At 45.2% G+C, this 20,103-nt stretch overlaps 1 protein-coding gene across 2 annotated transcripts in view; it reads right to left on the reverse strand.

The window, feature by feature from the left end:
* The window catches only part of DSCAM (DS cell adhesion molecule), a 463,922-nt gene extending 447,027 nt beyond the window's left edge, over positions 1 to 16,895 (reverse strand). Inside the window, exons 1-2 of one of the 2 annotated variants that reach the window (XM_046940373.1) lie at positions 16,691 to 16,895; positions 5,558 to 5,635 (exon numbers count right to left, since the gene is read on the reverse strand). In XM_046940373.1, coding sequence (XP_046796329.1) covers positions 5,558 to 5,635; positions 16,691 to 16,733 — 121 coding nt within the window. In that variant the 5' untranslated portion in view covers positions 16,734 to 16,895. Of the gene's footprint in view, positions 1 to 1,436; positions 1,539 to 5,557; positions 5,636 to 16,690 lie in introns of those variants that run through there. The other variant, NM_001396519.1, reaches the window with a different exon arrangement.
* Between the last annotated feature and the right edge of the window lie 3,208 nt (positions 16,896 to 20,103).

Consider the following 20,103-nt stretch of genomic DNA (forward strand, 5'->3'; position numbering starts at 1 on the left):
CTGCCTCAAAAGGACGGAGAAAGGACAGAGTGCTGCCTGGTGACAAAACAATAAATAACTGCAATTAAATAAATAACCTCTTAAGATCAGGACTTGTTGCAGTTGTCGCACTGGGAGATGAAATGCCAATAAATAAATAAATAAATAAACAAAGCAAGCTTAAAATTTGGGGATTTTCAACCATTTTGCATTCGGCAGTACTCAGAACATGAGAATATTTTAAGGTAGCCGCAAACACATGCTTAAGATTCACCTCCTGATTTATGACCTATCCAGCTAGCTGCGCTGGACTGGCCATGCCTGTCAATGCGTTTTCTCATCCAGCGTATACTTAAGGAGATGTGAAGGCACCCTCAGCCACCATCCATTCCTCACCTTCTGCCACAGGCTCAATTATTCGTATCTTCCAGGATAACCTCACACTCTGCCCTGTGCTTCTCCCCCCATCCATTCAGTACAAGAAAGATTTTCCCCTCGCACCTGCTTTGCCTGTTTTGGCAACGGTGCGTTTAATCTTTCTCTTTTAACTGCCAGGATGTTATGTGTTGCAGGCAACGCTATGTGCTCAGATCTGGAGAAGTAGGCAATGGAATGGAACAACGGGAATCACGCACTACGACACAATTGGTTTTCTATCCCTAAAACTGCACCGCTAATACCTATCTTAATAAAAGTTAAACAATTTAAACACGTTTTCCCATAACAGCCTTCAAGCACGCATACCCAAGCGTTCCAAAATACCCCCATCCGCTACTTAAAAGATAAAACCCAGAAGCTGCAGAAAATGTTTGTCAAGCAGCCTGCAGAACGAAGAGAAAATAAACAGGTCAGCTTTCCCCTCCTTACGTCTCCCTTCCAATTTCCCCCCGCTAACTTTATAACTGACTCTCTTCAACATTTGCAGATGATGTCATGCTTAGCCGTGCATATTTTTACATAAGTGAGCGAGGGGGGAAAAAAAAAAGATAAACTACCGCGGAGCAAGTAGCGAAATGTTGAAGAGGAAATCATTCAGAAGTCTTAAATTTAAATAAAGAAGAAAAAGAAACGGTCAGGCAGAAAGCACGGGAGGACGAAACACCGAACGTCAAAGGCAGAAATCTCTCGGTGCGAACGCTCAGGATGCGATTCCTCCCACCGGTCTCCGCGCACTCGGACGGACTGACGCGGCACTTAGCGAAATTCCGCACTTTTCCAGGAGGAAGGGCAGCCCGAGCGCTCCGTCCCCGCCCGGCCGGCAGCCCCGGTTCGTGCCGCAGGAGGCGGCGCGGGTCGGCTCGGGGCTGCCCCTCCGCGAGGTGAGCGACTTTCAATGACCGCCGCGCGGCTTCGCCCTCCTCCCGCCGGCACGGACAGCACAAAAGGCGTAACCGCGACCCGCTCCCCTCCCCGGCCGCCAGGAAGGCAGGGAGCCCCGCGGGGCCGGCAGCGCTCACCGTGCGAGATGCTGTGGAGCAAGGCGACGGCCAACATCCACATGCCCCCGCCGCTCCCCCTCGCCCGCCGCGCCCACGGCCGGGCCGGAGCCGCCAGGCAGCGCGCACCGGGTCCGGCCGCCTGGGCCGGGGGCTGCTGGCAGCCTGCGGGGCCGCCGGTCCGCGCAGCGAGCGCTCAGCCCCGCCTGCAGCCCCGCGGCTCCGCCGACGCTCGCCGCCCGGCTCTCGGGCGGGGGAAGAGGCGGCCGGCGGCGGGGGCGGGCGGCGGGGGCGCGGCGCCCAGGTGCGTCCTCGGCGCGGGGAGACGCCCGCGGGGCCGCGCAGGCAGGGCCACAGGTGAGCGGCTCCTCCGGCGCCGGCACGGGAGCATCCCCGGCGGCGGCCGGCCCCGAGCCCCCAGCCCCGAGCCCGCGGCCGGCCGGCTCCTCACGCAGCGCCCGTCGGCCCGGCGGCAGGCGGGCGGCTGGCCGGGCACATCGCTCCTCTGCGCTCCTCTCCTCTGACGTGCTCTCCTCTCCTCTGCTCTGCTTCGCTCTCCTCGCTGCTAAGCTCCCCTGCTCCCCTTCAGTGGCAAAGCCAGCCCCGCTCGCTCCCTGCCCTCTGCAGTCTTAAAGCAGCACCAAGTCTCCGCGGTGGAAAAAAAAAAAAAACCAAGACCAATAGAAGAACGCAGCGGAAGATCCTGCCTTTCAATAGTTGGCTGAACTGCGGCCGTTTGGCATCAGCTGAGTTGTATGTGACTAATGTGGTGACACGTCGGGTGGGGGGACCGGAGGAGGGGGCCTTTCTGGAAGGTCACAGCCCTGACAGGCGAGCACAGCCGGGGATGGACCGGGAGTCTGCAAAACCGAGAGGGGGGAAAAACATCGACATTGCCCACTGCTTACACAGCTCCTGATACAGTTCAGCCATTCATGTGTTTCTTTTTCTGTGGTAACAAATTCTTCCCCCCTGTAGAGAGACTGTAATTTACTCTTTCTCTACCCAAAGCATTTTCTGCATCTATTCTTTCTTTCATGATATGAAGGCTGGTCTAACAAGGATAAGGGGAAGAAAAAAAAAGTGAAAATATATTTAACGAAGACAGCTGGAATAAAAATAGATCAATATAGTGAAATACATAACAGCATTAGGGCTACTGTGAGCTAAAGCCATAAGATGAAAAGCAAACACAGTAAAGCCCTAAAGCATCTCAACCCACAGAACCCCCATGCGGTACCAAGCAGGATAACCTCCCATCTGGGGGCTTTTATAGGACATCACAGTATTGTAGGGGTTGGAAGGGACCTCTAGAGATCATGGAGTCCAACCCCCAACATCATTAATTTAAATATACATAAACAAACATGTAGAAGCAGAGGTAGCCATCCTTAACAACACTCAATCTTCTTTCTCCACAATGGAACCCAAGAGTGGATGCCTTTCCATCACGCATTGGGTGAACATAAGCAGAGAGCTCAGCAAGACAGCCTGATAGGAAGGAAAAAATCAGTGTGGAGCTATTTCTAAAGACATAACAGAACTGACCAAAATGCCCTTGCAAAGCCCCAGATAAGGCCCTTCATTCTAATTCTTGAGAAAACCAAAGTCGTAACTGAAACATGGCAAATTTCATCATGGATGTGCCCTGCACCACATTTTGACTGGGATGTCAGCCAGAAGGCACTGAAGCCCCTAAGTCAAAGTAAGAGAGATGAGACCAATGCTGGGCAGGGAGAGCTGCTCATAGTTGCCCTCAAGGCAAAAATGTAACCAGGAAAGTCATTCAGTGAGAAAGAATAGCTGATGCTGCTAGGAGAACATTAAATAAATGCATAAGAATAAAAGAAAAATAAAGTACAAATGTATTGAGGGAAGGAGGAAATAAAAGAAAAAAAGAGGATGTTTACTTTTACCAGGAGTGAAGTTCTGTTAAAAAATGACAATTATTTTCATCTCTTTGCTTAGAAGAGAATGAGTGAGAAGCAGAAATGCCTAAGTATTCATCTGAGAGTATTTTGGAGAAGTTCATGCAGCTCTTTCAGAATTGCTTTGTTTTCCATTTTTAAGCCCAACAAGCTTTGGGCTTAAGAGATGCAATGTTATACCACGTAGAATAAATATACCTTCTTGTACCTTTCTACCTCCTTTACTCATCTAACTCTGGAAGCCTTTGACAAACTTCAGTTTCATATCAAGAATTCTCAAGTGAATTTCATTAAGTTTTGAGATATTTAAAGCACCAACAGCAGACAAGGAAAGCCTAATTGGCTTTTCTGTGGTTCTGAAAGGCAAGGAAGGCTAGACACACTATGGCATGAGAGCAGGGTTCACTAGTTCTGCCGCTCAGCAAATAACTTGACTGAAAACAAAATTAAACAATCAGCCCAAGTGGAGAAATGGGACTGTATGATAACTTCCACTCAGAGTACATGCAGTCAGTCAGAATACCATCTTCCAAGTCTGAAAAATCAAGTATGACCGAGCATCAATTGCAAACAGGGTTACTCGGGGTCATCAACCCAGGACAATCCTTTTTATGGCTTTATATCTGAATAAAACAAGCAATATGATCCAGATTAGGTGGACGGAAATCACTGAGTTCTTCCTAAAACAAATTCAAATAATTTCCCAGCAAGATAACTCATTTAGAATTTGCACATAATTATATCTTCTCTGGGAAAATAATAATAATCCCATGCAATTACAGCTGTAACTGCGATTAAGGACCAAAAATCTTACATCAGCCTTAAATTAAGCTTGTAAACTGGCTTTAGTTCTTGTCCAGGTTGACTGTATCGAGTTGATCAACATTACTCTCAAGCCTTCTGTATGGCAAACAGGTATACAGGTATTAGACCAGAGAGATTATCGCATTACAAAGGAGAAATGAAATAAAGACCTTACCTGCGTCCTGGACTCACAGAAAGGCTCCAAGAAGAGTAATCTCCAGATAGAGATCCTTCCTCCTTGGGAGTCAGCCCTCAAATGGGGTCTAGCCTGGCTCCACCCCTTCCGGTCACTCAGGTGAAATTGTATTCACCTGTGCCCCTGCAGCTGACTCAGCACTCGCCTCAGGTGGTCAATCAGAGGTTCAGGCTGTGATTCAACAGTTCCCATATACCTTCTGCAGCTACCACACAGACCGTTTAAGGATGACCTCTTGAAGTTAACAAAGGCATATCAGCAGTATACACCAGCCAAATGTTAGTTGAACACTTACAATTATAATGCAGAAAGCACAAGCAGAAGACTACTATATTAGGACCTCGAAACAAAACAGTGCATCGGAGCCATCTAGTTCCAAAGGAGCATCCAGAACATCAACACACCTTTGGACAGTTCTGGCCATACACGTTCAAGATATGGTGTGTCTTTAGCCACCAGCATAAACATTTAGAGAAATACCACTAGCACAATCATTCTGATGTTAACCAGCTCAGTCATTAACTTTCAATTAAGCTAACCTAGAAAGTGCTAAATGACAAGATCTGCAAACCAGCTTTGGAATGTATATACATCAAGCTCTCATATTTAGCAAGAGGACATACAAGAAATGATCACAGTCTCTGGATATCACCTGATCCAACCCCCTGCTCAAGTAGGGCCACCGAGGGCAGGTTTGGCCACAACCCTGGCTTCTGAATATAACCAACGTAGGAGACTTCACAACTGCTCCGGTTAACTTGTTCCAGTGTTTAATTGCCCCTACAGTAAGAAAATATTTTCTTGTTTTAAGATGGAATTTCGTGTTTTGTTGTGTTTTTTTGTTTGTTTTGATTTTCTCTACAGAGATGAATATTTCAAGTTTCAACATTGGAATAGGAAGTATTGGGACCGTAACTTCTGTATTTAGTCTTGCAGGAAAATTCTTTTTTCAAAGAAAAGATACAATAGCCTGTATAAAATAAATCCTAATTAACTTGGGTTTTTAAAACAGAGGAATATTCTTAGGAGAAACTGTGCTGGAGCATCAGTAGTGACTCGTTTTATTCAGATTATGGATGGTTTCATAGTCTTTGGGCTTTAGGGACCTTGGTCTGCTGTTGAAGCCTTCAACTATGGAAACAGAGCCCCTCATTGTCACTCGGGATGTACAAACTGATCTGCAACTTCAGCTTTGAAAACAGTTTAAGAAGTACCTGAGGGATGAGAGAAGTGAAGGGACAGAAGAAGTGAAGGGAAAGCATGATGAGAGAGGAAGTTCTCAGTCAGAATACCTGGGAAAAAAAAAGAAAGAAAGATTGAACATGCATGAAACAAGATTCTAAATTAATGGTAGACTCCAGTTTCCAGAAGAGATGATATGCTGGCTCACCCATCCCTCAGTTCCTAAATCATTATGTGTCTCCTCATTTATGATGCCTTTCTTTAGTAGTAGTCTTCTTGAGTCTTCTTGACCATATCCTTTTAGCATAGTTATCAGAAAGAAGAATATCAGTCACTTGTTTGTAGACCAGGTAAAGATAATTGACAGGGGCTGTCATGTAAGTAAACCAACTTTATTAAATTTAGTTAAAGTTTGCATTTCAATAACATCTTTTTCAGTTTATTTCTACTGAAAAGGGAGCTGTAGTCCCAGTTAGCTTAAAAACAAACAACAACAACAACCAAAACATATCACCATGAGATGGCAATAGTAAAGAAACAAAGCCTGGAACATTTTAGTAAGCAATTATTTTTCCCCTTTCCATGAAGGCACATGAAGAGGAGCTACATAAAGGAGTTGTGAATATTTGGCCAAAATACATAGGTTGTTCTGAAAGTAATGCCTCCTATTTATTTCCGTGGAAACTACAACAGATACAAAAACCACAATAGCACTATTTAATAAATTCTCAGATATTAAACACTATTTTTCAATATAGTCAGCAATATTAGCTACACAGTACATCTTTCATCAGCCTAAATGGATGGAAGCCTTCTCAGAAGGAACCAAGTCTGGACTATATGTAGGATATATAGTAGGACAGTCCAGCCAAGGCTGACAATGTGCTCCAGTTTTCAAAGTGGTACAGGGCCTTCCATTATCAAGTTGCAAGAGAAATGTTATGTTCTCTGCCCTGACTCTGGAAGCTTCAGCCTTCAACTCAGCAAGTGTCGCAATGTAGTCATTAGATTTTGTGGTTTGTTGGGGTTCCAGGAAATCCAGAAGGATCACCCCTTTTATATTCCAAAAGACTGCGCACATCACTTACTGAGGGCTACATCTTGAACTTCTGCCAATTCATATGTCACTACTTCATGGATGGCTGTTTTGACACTGGACCACAGTGGTGATACCACATCTCATCACTGGTAGTGATGTGATCCAGGAAACTATCACCATCAGACACATATCCGTTCAATAAGTCCTGACAAAGTTTTATACGGTGCTCTTTCCATTCCCATGTGAGCATTTACGGGACCCACCTAGCGCAAACTTCACAATATTCCAGCAGTGCCACCGTGACTTCCAATGCGCTGAAGCTGATAGTCAGCACTACACACAGTTCCCCAGTTGTAATCTGCTGAGTCACATGGAGAAGCTGAACGAGATGCTCTTCATTTTGTGGTATGACAGCTGTGCACAGCTTAACAGAACGTGACTTGTCTTTCACATTGCTGTCACTGCTGCTAAAATGCACCACCCACACCTCACCATGCTCACATCCACTGTTTTGTCTCCATCAGCATTCAGCAAGCACTGATGAATGCCAATGGGTGCCATTTTTTCTGCATGGAGGAATTCACACCTTTGCTTCATTTGCACTTCTATGTCAGATGCCACTGTATCAGACTGCCCCTCTGCTGCCATCTGTCACATGGCAACAAAACGCAATGGGATATTGGCAGGAAGGCTCAACCTCTACTGCCTCTACCACAACATCCACCTCTGATATCATGGACCAACATCATAAAATGGTAGGCATTACTTTCGGAGCAGCCCTCATAAATACCACTCCAAAACATTCAGCTCTCAGCTTCTTTCTAAATCAAATCTATTCTAAAGCTGAATGCAAGCTTGTACAGCTTCTCCTCAATTTTTTCTGGTGATTCAGATCTTTGTTACTAGAGTCATTATGAAGTAAGATGCAATCAAAGAGTGATAAAGGGACCAGGGGTTAAGAGAAGAAAAGCAGGGGTGGGAAACCCTTTCAGTCATTTCCATTGGTCTGCAAGTAGGAGAATCAAAAGCCTTGTGAGAACAGGTTTTCCTCACAAGACTTCATGCCCGATTTGATACTAGTAAGATTCAGATAAATGTTGAATGCTTGTCAAAACCAATTGCTAAACCTTCTGATGTTCACTGGCTACCAAGCTTAATGCTTATACTATAAGCTCACGGTCAGCCATCTTTATCAGAACAAGCTGCAAAAATTAAATAATTTCCTTGAGACTCCTAAGAATTTAAAAGCAACTTCTATTTCTTTAAGTGCTATTACGAAGATACTGAAATGCTGTTTATTATTGTGAGGCTGGGAATACTCAAGATGGCCAAGATATCTGAACATTCACATACATTTTTTTTGGAGAGGCACCAGTAGTATACATACTATCTAGTCCACCCCTTAAAACATTAGGGGTAAATACGATTTGCTTCCTAGGTTTCATCAGAAGCCACTGAGAACTCTAAGCTGATAATGTGCAAGAGTACAGTTAACTGGCAAAAATGTGCTCTCTCGCCTGACCTGTCCTTACAGCATGCACACAATTAACCATTCAGTCTTGGCATGCAGCAGCTCACAAAACAGTGTAGACCATTTCTACCTACTAAGCTCAAAAACATAAAAACAATACAATGATTTTTTTTTTTTTTGTGCCTGCAGTTACTCTTTTCTCCTGCAGCTCATTCCTAGGGTTCAAGCAACATTTGGAACATGTGAACAAGCAAGCCAACCCCAACCTGTGAACACAGAATCGGTGGGGAAAATAAAGCATTTTCTCTGGATATTTTGATTTTCAGCTATCTATTTATTTTCCAGTGCCTTCGGGAACTTGGAGTAGAGTCAGTCTCTCTCCTCTGCTCAGGTGAACATTTATACACACATAGATGCAATGACATAACTGTTTTTCAAACTGAAACTGATCACAGCATTATTAGAGAGAAGAGGACCCGACAGAGACATTTCTTAGAAAACCATGCTATGGCAAGGCATGGAAAAATCCAGTCTGTGGGAAGGATTTTAACACAGTGTGTGTGATTCATGTTTTCTTGAGAGAATACCAGAATTTTCTATTTAAAACAACATAAATACAGAAGGCAATTATTAATTTTTTTTTTTTTGGCCTTGTATAATTCTTTTTGCATTACATCTTACTAACAATCAGAAAGGTAAGATTTTTACCCATTTAAAGGATTGACAACCAAAACAATTTTCTGTTACAGAGGAGGGAAGCTAGGAAAAATAATTATTTAATATTCATATATTCATACAGACCAGTTTGTTCCTATGATAGAAAGGACTGGGGGAGGGGGTATAAGGGGCATGTAAGATTGCTATAGATAAAAGCCAGGGACACAGTATGCAAGATATCAGAAAACAGACTAGGGTGAAAAAACAGGCTTGTAGAAGGGGAGAAAGGCTTCTTCTGGTACTAATTGGTTCTCATAAGGGAAAGTAGTCTAACATGACATACAAGCAATGTGGCGCTGCTGATAGCCATTTAAAAGTCTGAAGATGAACTGAAGTTAAATCCTTTGTGTGCCTGATGTACGTATAACAAAAAGATATTAAAGATCAAAGCATGAAATGATTTTAGTGCCAAGATACGATGGAATGAATTGCATATATTGAAATCATAGGCGTAGCTATGCCATACAGTACATACCACAATGTTCCAGCATGAAATGGCTGAGTCAAGAGTGCTATTTCACCTTCAAGTCTGATTCCCAATTACTTGGATTAGGAATCATAGCCTTTTCCAAGAGATATAGGACTACTCTGAGTTTAAATATGGGCATGTACATATACAGAGATGCTTCTTATTAAAAAATGGAGGAGGGGAAGGGAAGAAGGAAAATATAAGTATTGCAACTTCCAAAAGGCCTTCTTGGAAAAAAAAAAAGAAAAAAATATCTTCGTATCTCTACATATCTGATTTTAGTACTAATAGAATTACCATCCAATGCATGAAGTACTGTGACTATGTGAGAAGGCGGTCACTCCTGGCCCTGAACCTAATCTTGTCCTCTGTTACCTGCCCCAGATGCCACTGGCTTACATAGAATAGCAACCACAAACAAAAGAATAGAATTATTGGGAGCCAATACCCTTCTGGACAGAGTCAGCATGCAGAAGGAAGCAGGAAGAGCACAGCTTGCCATGCTTCAGAAAATGCTATGCCCTCCCAACTTCCTCATGTGGCTCCTATCCAAGTGTTGATGAAGAGACAGCATTTCTGCTTACAAACCATTGGAAGTACATACAGTCATGCCTCCTCCTAAACCCAGTGCGACCGCAGGCCAAGGGGAGAAGAGATGCAGAGCAGCTGTGGAGCAAGGAGGCAGGGTTGCCAAGCAACAGCCTGCTGGGGGAGGGTGTTAAAATGAGGAAAGGAAACAAGATATAAATTGCATTTGCTCATGTGGGGCAATGGTAGCCCTTCCATCTGCTTTTCTTTCTGCTTCCATTGAGCTATTGGTGTGGATTTCACAAAAGGGTTTGGCCACAAGCGTTTCTTGCATCATAGGTTCCAGGCTGCTCTTTGAAAAGGTTGCATCCAGGAAGCCTGTGAGGAACACTTTCTTCGCCAACTAGTTATCATAGATAATACAGCAAGAACAAAAGCAGTCTGCCACAGGTTCTCCAGATGGTCTACTCCATGAGTCAGGAGCACAAAGTAAAACCAGACTTTCCCCATTCACACATCTGCGTTGGTGATGTTCCTTCTGATATGCCATCATTTGCCTTTGAGAGAAAGGCACACAACATATGGAAGATTTTTTTTCTTCACACCATACATACTTTCTATATGACAAGTGGAGCTCAGCCTCTGAATATCTTTCCATCTTTTTTTTTTTTCCTCCCTCCATAAAATGTTCTTGTTTCCATTTGATGACAAAGACTACTCTTTCAGGTCATAAACATTTGATAACATGGTGCCAGAGGAGGCCTTCATGAAAGCTTTAGGCAGGAGGTATTCTGGTGAAGAGAGACGATCTAAGAAAGGAGATGGAAAATAGAAAAATAAAGAATCCCAACAGCTCATGGAGCCAGACCACACATAGTGCAGAAACATCCACAAAGTCTGACCTTGGGGATCCCATGTTTCTCTCAACAAGGATGATCCATTTCTAAACCAGCTCTTCACAGCTCTACCCATTCTGAAAACACATTCCAGATGCAAAGCTTCTTCCGTGGCTGTTTCCAGCTGTAGACACAAGAACTGAGACTCTCCCTGTTTGTTAACTCTTTTACACCTGTCCATGTTTTATACACTCTATGACATTAGTATACATATTGGTGGATGCCCCGTTCCTGGAGACATTCAAGGTCAGACTGGATGGGGCTCTGAGCAACCTGATGTAGCTGTAGGTGACCCTGTTCATTGCAGGAGAGTTGGACCAGATGGTCTTTACAGGTCCCTTCCAACTGAAATGATTCTGTAATTTTATGACAGACCACCAAGAAACTATGTACTTACACACCACTGCACAAATATTTTGACTCAACAATACATGTTCTAAACCATCTAAATCATTGCTTACGTTTACAGAACGAGAAAACAAGATCTATAGAGGAAACTGCACTTGCATTACTTCTGAATACTGAACGTAAGTTTCACTAATGGAAAATGTTTCCAGATAAGGCAAAAAATACAGACTTTCTTCATGCCTTTCAAGTCCAGACCCATCTCAGCCACTTGCCTAGGTCTAATGAAGTAGTCTAAACAGTGGAGTATGCACGCTTAAGATTACTTCTCTCATTTTACAGGGATTGTCCAAAGTAAGAAATTGTACACATGCAGTTCTTGTGTGTTTGTGTCTCTCTCCATTAACTATGGAAAACAGCTAAAGTCACTCACACCATTAATGCCTTAAATCAAGCAAGATGAGCACTGACCATAGCAGCAAAGTTTTGCTGAGCTTTGAAGTAATGGCAGCCTACAAGAAGGATTTAAGGAAGTTTGATGTAGATCTTGCCTTTTGGGCAGGAAATTCTTATACAAGAGCAAAAAAAAGTGACTTCAGTAAGGCCTTTGACATGGTGGCCCACAACATCCTTCTCTTCAAATTGGATGGTGGAGACTTGATGGGTGGACGGTTCAATGGACAAAGAACTGACTGCAGGATTGAGTCTAGAGTGGTGGTCAATGGCTCAACGTCTGGATGAAGCAACGAGTGGTGTTCCCCAGCAGCCAGCACTGGAGCCGATACTCTTTAATATCTCCATCAGTGACAATAACAATGGGGTCAAGTGCACCCTCAGAAAGTTTGCTGATAACACCAAGCTGTGGGGTGCAATTGACGTACCGGAGGGATGGGATGTCATTCAGAGAGACCTGGACAGGCTTGAGCAGTGGGCCCAGGTGAACCTCTTGAGGTTCAACAAATCCAAATGCAAGATCTTGCACCTGGGCCAAGAGAACCCCCATTATCAATACAAGCTGGGGGATGAAAGAATTGAGCTCAGCCCCATCAAAAAAGACCGGAGGATACTGGTGGATGGCAAGCTGGACTCAAGCCAGCAATGTGCCCTTGCAGCCTAGAAAGTCAACCACATCCTGAGCTGCATCAAAAGATGTGTGTCCAGCCAGATGAGGGAGGTGATGCTGCCCCTCTGCTCTGTACTGGTGAGGCCTCACCTTAGCGTATAGCAAACAGGTATACAGGTATTAGACCAGAAGGATTATCGCATTACAAAGAAGTAATGAAATAAAGATCTTACCCGTGTCCTAGGCTAACAGAAAGGCTCCAAGAAGAGTAATCTCCAGATAGGGATCCTTCCTCCTTGGAAGGCAGCCCTTAAATGGGGTCTAGGAGGGGTGGAGCCTGGCTCCACTGCTTCCAGTCACTCAGGTGAAATTGCATTCACCTGTGCCCCTGCAGCTGACTCAGCACTCGCCTCAGGTGGCGAATCAGAGGTTCAGGCTGTGATTCAACAGTTCCCATACACCTGAGGTACTACATCCAAGTGCAGAGTTCCCAGTACAGGAGAGACTTGTAGCTATTTGAGCGCATCCAGAGAAGGGCCACAAAAATGGCTATCATGTTTTGACCCAGTTGTGCCCAATTCCATGACTAATGGGGTGGAGGGACCCACTGACCCATGCCCCAGCAGAGGGGGGAAGGGGTGAAAAGGTAGGGAGATGGGCCTAAAAACAAAACAGTGGCAATGAGCTAAGGGAGAAAACTAATTTACTAAATATGATAGCAGAATGCAAGATAATACAATATAATAAAATATAATTGGAATTGAAGCTAATAAATCAAATAAATGAGAGTCCAAAACTAAAGGCCTTACTCTAATGCTGAAGGCAGGACAGCTCGGGAGCACACACTGCAAAGACAAAGAGTAAAAAGAAAGGAACAATCTCATGTCTAGTTAGAAGTTTTATCATTCCCTCTGAATGGAAAATAGAAACAGAATAGTGAAGTCTTCTGGGACATACAGTTCTCCTTCTCTGAGAACCAGGTACCCAGAAATATCAACAATCCCTGGAACTGGAGCATTAACTCTCAGTGCACTACACGATGTTATGATATGGAATACTGATAACAGAAATCATAAAGACTGTGACAACGATCCATGGAATGGAACACTTCTCCTACAAGGACAGGCTGAGAGAGCTGAGGCTCTTCAGCCTGGAGAAGAGAAGGCTCCGAGGTGATCAGATAGCAGCCTTTCAGTATCTGAAAGGGAGCAACAGGAAAGAAGGGGACAGTCTTTAGAAGGGTCTGTAGTGATAGAACTAGGGGAAATGGTTTCAAGCTCAAAGAGGGTAAATTTAGGTTAGATATAAGGAAAAGATCTTTTACAGTGAGGGTGGTGAGGCACTGGAACAGGTTGCTTGGAGATGTGGTTGATTTTCCATCCTTGGAGGCTTTCAAAGTGAGGTTGGATAAGGCTCTGGGCAACCTGATGTAGCTGTGGATGTTCCTGTTCATTGCAGGGGAGTTGGACTAGATGGCCTTCGGAGGTCCCATCCAACTCTAAGGATTTTATGATTCTATGACAAGCACTTGCCTGAAAATCTGGCAAACGAGTAGAGACTGGTTGGAGAGTGAAAACAATTACACAAGCTTCATGAGAGAAGTTTGATAATGCACTGCTTTGAAGGTCTTCAGTACTAGAGGAAAGCAGCATGAGACAGAGAAGGCATGGGGCATCTTGTCCACTGAAGTGCTCCCCTGTAAAGTAAAATTTTAAAGCACACTGGAGTGCTATCAGAGGAGGAGAAAAAAAAAATCATGATTATCATATAATCACTGGCAACATCACAGTTGTAACATTGTGTACAAGTTCTGAGCTCTTCCATTTAACAAAGACAGAGATAGTGAAGAGAGTTGAGTGAAAGGCCACAAAGATGGTCAAGGGATTTAACAATCAAAAGTATGAAGAGAGGTCAAAGAGATCTGGAACAATTCAGGCAGGAGAAGAACAGACTGGTGGCAATGTTATCAACGTGTAATGATGGGAGGGTGTAAAGAAGATGCGGCCAGACTCTTCTCAGTAGCATTCAGTGAGCAATCAAAAGGCAACAGACGCAAAAAGAAAACAAGAAACTCCATCTAGACATGAGAGCTTGGAGTTTGGTTTAGTTTTCTTAAAAACAGAACAAAAACCACTGATGGTGGCCTAACACTGTAGCAGGTTGCCCAGAGAATCACAGAATGGTTTGGGTTGGAAGGGACCACTGGTCCCTCCCCCAGCGTCCCCAAGGAACCAGTGATCAGATTCCAGTCCCCCTGACATGAGCAGAGTTGCCAACCACTAAATCAATTGAGAGAGAAGCTGTGAAGCCTTCCTTCTTACAGATGTTGAAAGGCAGATGGGACACAGTCCCAGGTAACCTGCAATCGTACGTAATCCTGCTCTGGGGAGAGGGGTTTGGACAGTATTTCCCATAGTCTCTCATGGATCCTGTGGCAAGATCACTGATTTTTCTTCACAGAGAAGAAAAATGGTACAACTCACATTAGTGCTGTGTTACTTTTGCCTAGCTTTCCTTGAGTGGTTTTGTTGCTTTAAGAGCATCCACCTGTCAGCACTGGCCTCTTCACCACCGCTGCTTATTTTTAGATATGGGTGTACAGAAATACCACATTTACCAACAGTTACCACAGCTGGTATTTTCCTCTGAGATTGTTTGTAAAGTCACTGCTACTAAGTAAACAGCATACAGATCACCTTTGCAGTAGGAAGGGAAAAAAAAAGGGGGGGGGGGAGGGGGAGGAGGAAGGAAGAAGTTTGCCTACCTTGCATGGAAAGGATTGCAGGTTAGTGGACAGTAGCTGAAAAAGCTTTTTCTCCCAAAGTTTCAGTAAATAAATACAAAATCCCAAGCTGGCACCCTACATATTGAGATACAGAAGCAGCAGTGTAGGACGCAATCATCTGACGGGGAGGACTTCATTGTTTGACACAAGGAACAGAACAGCAGTGTTTATCTCCCGATTTCCTAATGCCCATTTTATACATTCATGTACGTGCATGGTTACCATGCCCTTGCCAATTCATCTCTTCCTTAAGCATACTATTTTCTCCCAACCTTGAATTCCCCTCACACAGTATCTTCCTGCTTCTGTTACACATATCTGAATCCTGTCTGGTTTTAGTATCTCTTTCTTTGAAACGATAGGGCCAGAACACAATGAGCTCTAAGCATTGTTCAGCTGAGCAGTAAGCTAGAAGACTTAAAAAGGTGCACACCTCTTGCATAACATCTCCTGCCCCTCTTACACAGCAGTGTTGAGAGAATGACTTCTTACTCTTACCATTTTGGTCTTTCCAGGTCTGCCAGTCACCACTTCAGTTACTGCTGCCAATGTGTCTCAAGGCTGACTCACTAAACTTCATGAACTCATGCTTAGGTTAAGGGTAATCAAGGAGTTAATTGATAATAGTAGCTGTTTTCAAAACCACTGCTCGGTATGTTCGAAACAACCTGCTGTATAAGTCTAACACTTCAATGACACTTTCTTGATTAGTTTTTTTCCAACTCGCAATAAGAAAACAACTGTTTGAGAATGAGGAAACTGCAACAACGTGAACTCCTCTTTCCCTGTGAAGTTTGAGCTTTCTATCAGCTGATACTTATGCAAAAGTATGATAACGTTTGCCATTAATTCAAATCCTGTTTCTCAACCTTAATTAACACGCTGAGATCTTCATTGGATATCTTCAGCACGAGAAGGGCAGATTCCTCAGTTCTCATCTCTGAATTCAGATCACAGACATCCACACTCAGTGGAATATTCAGAAGCGATCAGCAGCTGTTTCAGGTCAGGACTGATGGGTATTGGCAGAGCTTTGTGGGAAAATGGCAAAATGCCTACGTCTATACATCCAGCTGAAGTGTTACAAACTTCTCGTGTAAGGAAGAAACCAACTCACCCAAACAAGCTTACGATAGCTTGGGGAGAAGAGGGGGAAATAGAAGCATGGAGGTGCTGGGGGATGAAGGAGGAGAGGGAGATCTCATTTGCCTTCAGTAGTTATCATAAATGAATTCTCAAGGAGTGAATATTTCTAAACCCCGGGACAGAATTTTCCTCCACGCCTAATCGTTTCTTTGAGCAAATGTACTTATGCAAATACGATAAATATTTTTAAAAGCTATTTCTAAATTTGGTTTCCTGGCAGACGTATTCGTGTAAGGATTAATAGGAAACCGTTTAGATGCAGCCCACCAGAAATAGCGCGCGCTGCTGTTAGATATATAACCTTTTTAAGAACGCAGGAGAGCGCAGGCAGCGTTAAACGAAGACCTTCCGAGCTCCACGTAGGTTAGCTGCCTTCCCTTTGCCGAGGGACAAACGGCACGGAGTTCGCTATTTCCGCCGTTTCAGAAGAGCGCGTTCTCTCTCCAGAACGCAGAAGGGACGGGGGCACCTCCTTCGCGCCTCCCCCCGCGAAGGTGACTCCGCCGCTAACTGCAGCCCGCTTCAGTTACGGGACGTCACTTCGCTGGGAATGTCACCTCGCTAAATAAATGGTGGCGGAGCGCTCTCGCCCCGCTCCCGGCGGTCACACACACACCCGGCGCTCCGCGTCCAGCCCGCCGCCCGCTCCCCTCACCCGCGGCGGAACGACGACCGGAGGGAGCCCCGCGGGGCCGGCAGCGCTCACCGTGCGAGATGCTGTGGAGCAAGGCGACGGCCAACATCCACATGCCCCCGCCGCTCCCCCTCGCCCGCCGCGCCCACGGCCGGGCCGGAGCCGCCAGGCAGCGCGCACCGGGTCCGGCCGCCTGGGCCGGGGGCTGCTGGCAGCCTGCGGGGCCGCCGGTCCGCGCAGCGAGCGCTCAGCCCCGCCTGCAGCCCCGCGGCTCCGCCGACGCTCGCCGCCCGGCTCTCGGGCGGGGGAAGAGGCGGCCGGCGGCGGGGGCGGGCGGCGGGGGCGCGGCGCCCAGGTGCGTCCTCGGCGCGGGGAGACGCCCGCGGGGCCGCGCAGGCAGGGCCACAGGTGAGCGGCTCCTCCGGCGCCGGCACGGGAGCATCCCCGGCGGCGGCCGGCCCCGAGCCCCCAGCCCCGAGCCCGCGGCCGGCCGGCTCCTCACGCAGCGCCCGTCGGCCCGGCGGCAGGCGGGCGGCTGGCCGGGCACATCGCTCCTCTGCGCTCCTCTCCTCTGACGTGCTCTCCTCTCCTCTGCTCTGCTTCGCTCTCCTCGCTGCTAAGCTCCCCTGCTCCCCTTCAGTGGCAATGCCAGCCCCGCTCACTCCCTGCCCTCTGCAGTCGTAAAGCAGCTCTCTCATTTGAACCGAAAAAAGTGCAGCCTGTTTTGCTGTAATAGATAAAGGTATTAGTGGTGCCAACAGGGCATTCACATATAGTGCATACTTCACAGTGATCGAGGTGTTAGTGGTGGAACTCTGTGGGGATCGATCTCTGGGTAAAAGTATTACTTTGGATTTTTTGTAGCACAAGTGTTTGTTTTTAAGGATGTTTGTTCAGTCACATAAAATTGTATTTTCAAAAGAAGGATCCTGAATATTGACCTTCTTTACCTGCAATATCCTTGCTGAGTCATAAATCTTTCAGGGAGTGGAATCGCTTGATTTCCCACTTACACAGGTCAGTGACACGGTGTGTTTGGAGCTCTCCAGAATGTCATATTTTCTTCTGGACAAGTAACGTCACTTGTTTGGCTTTAGATCTAGATCACAGATTCCAGACTCGATTCCTGAAGCTTCCTGAACTCGGATCTTGAAGCTTCCTGAAGCTTTCTGAACCCACCGCCCTGTGGTGCAGCCCCTGTCCCTAACCCCCAGCTGCCCCTCCCCTGACACAGCTCCATGCCGTTCCCTCGGGCCCTGTCGCTGTCACACAGAGCAGAGCTCAGCGCTGCCCCTCCGCTCCCTGTGAGGAGCTGCAGCCGCCATCAGGCCTCCCCTCAGCTCCTCTGCTCTGCGCTGAGCACACCGAGGGGCCTCAGCCGTTCCTCACACACCTTGCCCTCAGACCATCTTTGTAGCCCTCCTTTGGACGCTCTCTAACAGCTTTATGCTCTTCTTATATTGTGGTGCCCAGACCTCACCTTGTGCTGGAGGTGACTCCACACAGCACAGAGCAGAGCATCTGGTCCTGCTGTTCAGGTTTAAGAAGGGGTAGTAGCTGCTAGGGGACAGCACACACACAAAATATTATGAAGGAGGATGCACAAAGGAGTGCAATACAGTGAGGAGGCCTGTATCTGAAGGCTGGTGGGTAAGTCACACCAGGAAAAGAGCACTCCCAAGGAGAATGCAGCCTATGAAGAAATCCATGACACAGCAGAGGAAATGAATAAGAAGCAGCAATGAAAGAAAAGAGTAGGAAACCAGAACTATCACAAAAGAAAACAAACAAACAAAAAAATACAACATAATTTCACAGTAAGCCTGGCCTCCTGTGCTGTCATGTCAGTGAAGAGATTGAGTGTGACGTCAAGCAAAACAAGAAGAGCAGAGACTAGGAAGAGGGAAGATATTTGTCTGAAGTAAAGATGAACTTTGTGAAGGAGAAGAAAGGTGTTTCCCTAGGTGTTTGTATAATTGATTGTCTTCTCTCTTAATGCCCAAATCGGTTATTAAAAGTTTATGTTCATTAGCAATACATTAAGTGGAATTCTATGAGACAAGACCACATGTGATAATATATTGCTAGCCCTGCAAACAAATTTAACTCTTGACATTACTTACAAAACGGGTGTTTGAAAAAGAAGAAAAAAGAAGAAAAGGGAAAAGAAAAAAACAACTCAATTTTCAAATTAAGGCCAACTGTAGAAGCACTGAATTAATTATTTGTAAGATTCTAAACATGGACTTGGCTTCGTCTTGCCTTTTATATAAATTAAATATACAAAAATAACAGCAAGCTTTGTACAGACCAATACTATTTTCTGTTTATAGGATGCATAGCAGGAATCCTCTATCCAGAAACATTTCCTTGGAATTTTATATATACTTTCCTGAAGAAGTAATAATGATCCATAGTGAGATGAATATTCTGTTCTTGACTCAGCACTATCAAAATGGCTTGGTAAACCAGCAGAGGAGAAAAAATATCAGATAGTCGTACTCCTCGTTCTTAAATACTTCAGTTGTTGATTTCCTAAATCTTTAACTTGGAGGTCCTACTGTAAATGCTGTTATGCAAATAAATAGAGAATGTCTAGAAATGTGTTTTAATGCTAAAGCATGATGGTCAAGTACATTGTTTAATGCTTAGTCCCAACCATTTTTCTTGGAAAATAATTCCTTGTGCTCCTTGCTGGTGCTCAGTCTGACCCTCCAAGGGGTGCTATTGAAAATCTCACGCTGATTGAGTAATGTTGAAATATGCAGAATCCCGTTGCATTGGAAATGCTTAGGGCTTCCTTGAGGTGGATGAACGATAGTTGTACGTGATACAGACTCTTCCTCATGACTTACCTTAGCTACTTCTATTGCCACCTCACAACAGTGTCTCAGTACTGGACAATCTTTCATGCGTTTGTCTTCTACATCACCACTGAGAGTTCAGACTTCAATGTTAATGCCCGTATCAAAGGTGAACTGAAGCATACAGCAGTCAGGAGCTAATCCATTCAGAGACTCAGGTACTGAAATCATGTGGGCTGGCATATATTAGAACTCACAGTCCTTTGTAATATACAGTATCCTGGTACTTCATATAGAAGAATGAGGTACTTCTCAATGAGGTTCAAGGAAAATAAGTGTGGAGGCTCCTCAAGTGATGGGAAGCATCTAAAAGAGAGGTGCTCACTACCTACGAACTGGGTGGTGGCTCATTGGCTCAGAGCTGCCACCACATCTATCCTCTCTCAGGAGATGCAGAAGTGGACGCAATTGGCTTCTCCATCATTCAACAGCCAACAGTTGTGAGAGACTTGGGTTCAAATCCTTCTCTAACAAAGATTAAACAAAACCTTGACCCTTGCTACTCTATCTTCTTCACCTGCCTAGGTTGACTGAAACATTGCTATTATTTTTTTCCCAAAGCAGTACTCTTCCATACTCTCTTCACACCGCAAGGGCAAGGGCTTCTTAAAAGATTCATAT

Source organism: Gallus gallus, chromosome 1 (assembly GCF_016699485.2).
Source record: "Gallus gallus isolate bGalGal1 chromosome 1, bGalGal1.mat.broiler.GRCg7b, whole genome shotgun sequence".
Taxonomy (NCBI): Eukaryota; Metazoa; Chordata; class Aves; order Galliformes; family Phasianidae; genus Gallus; species Gallus gallus.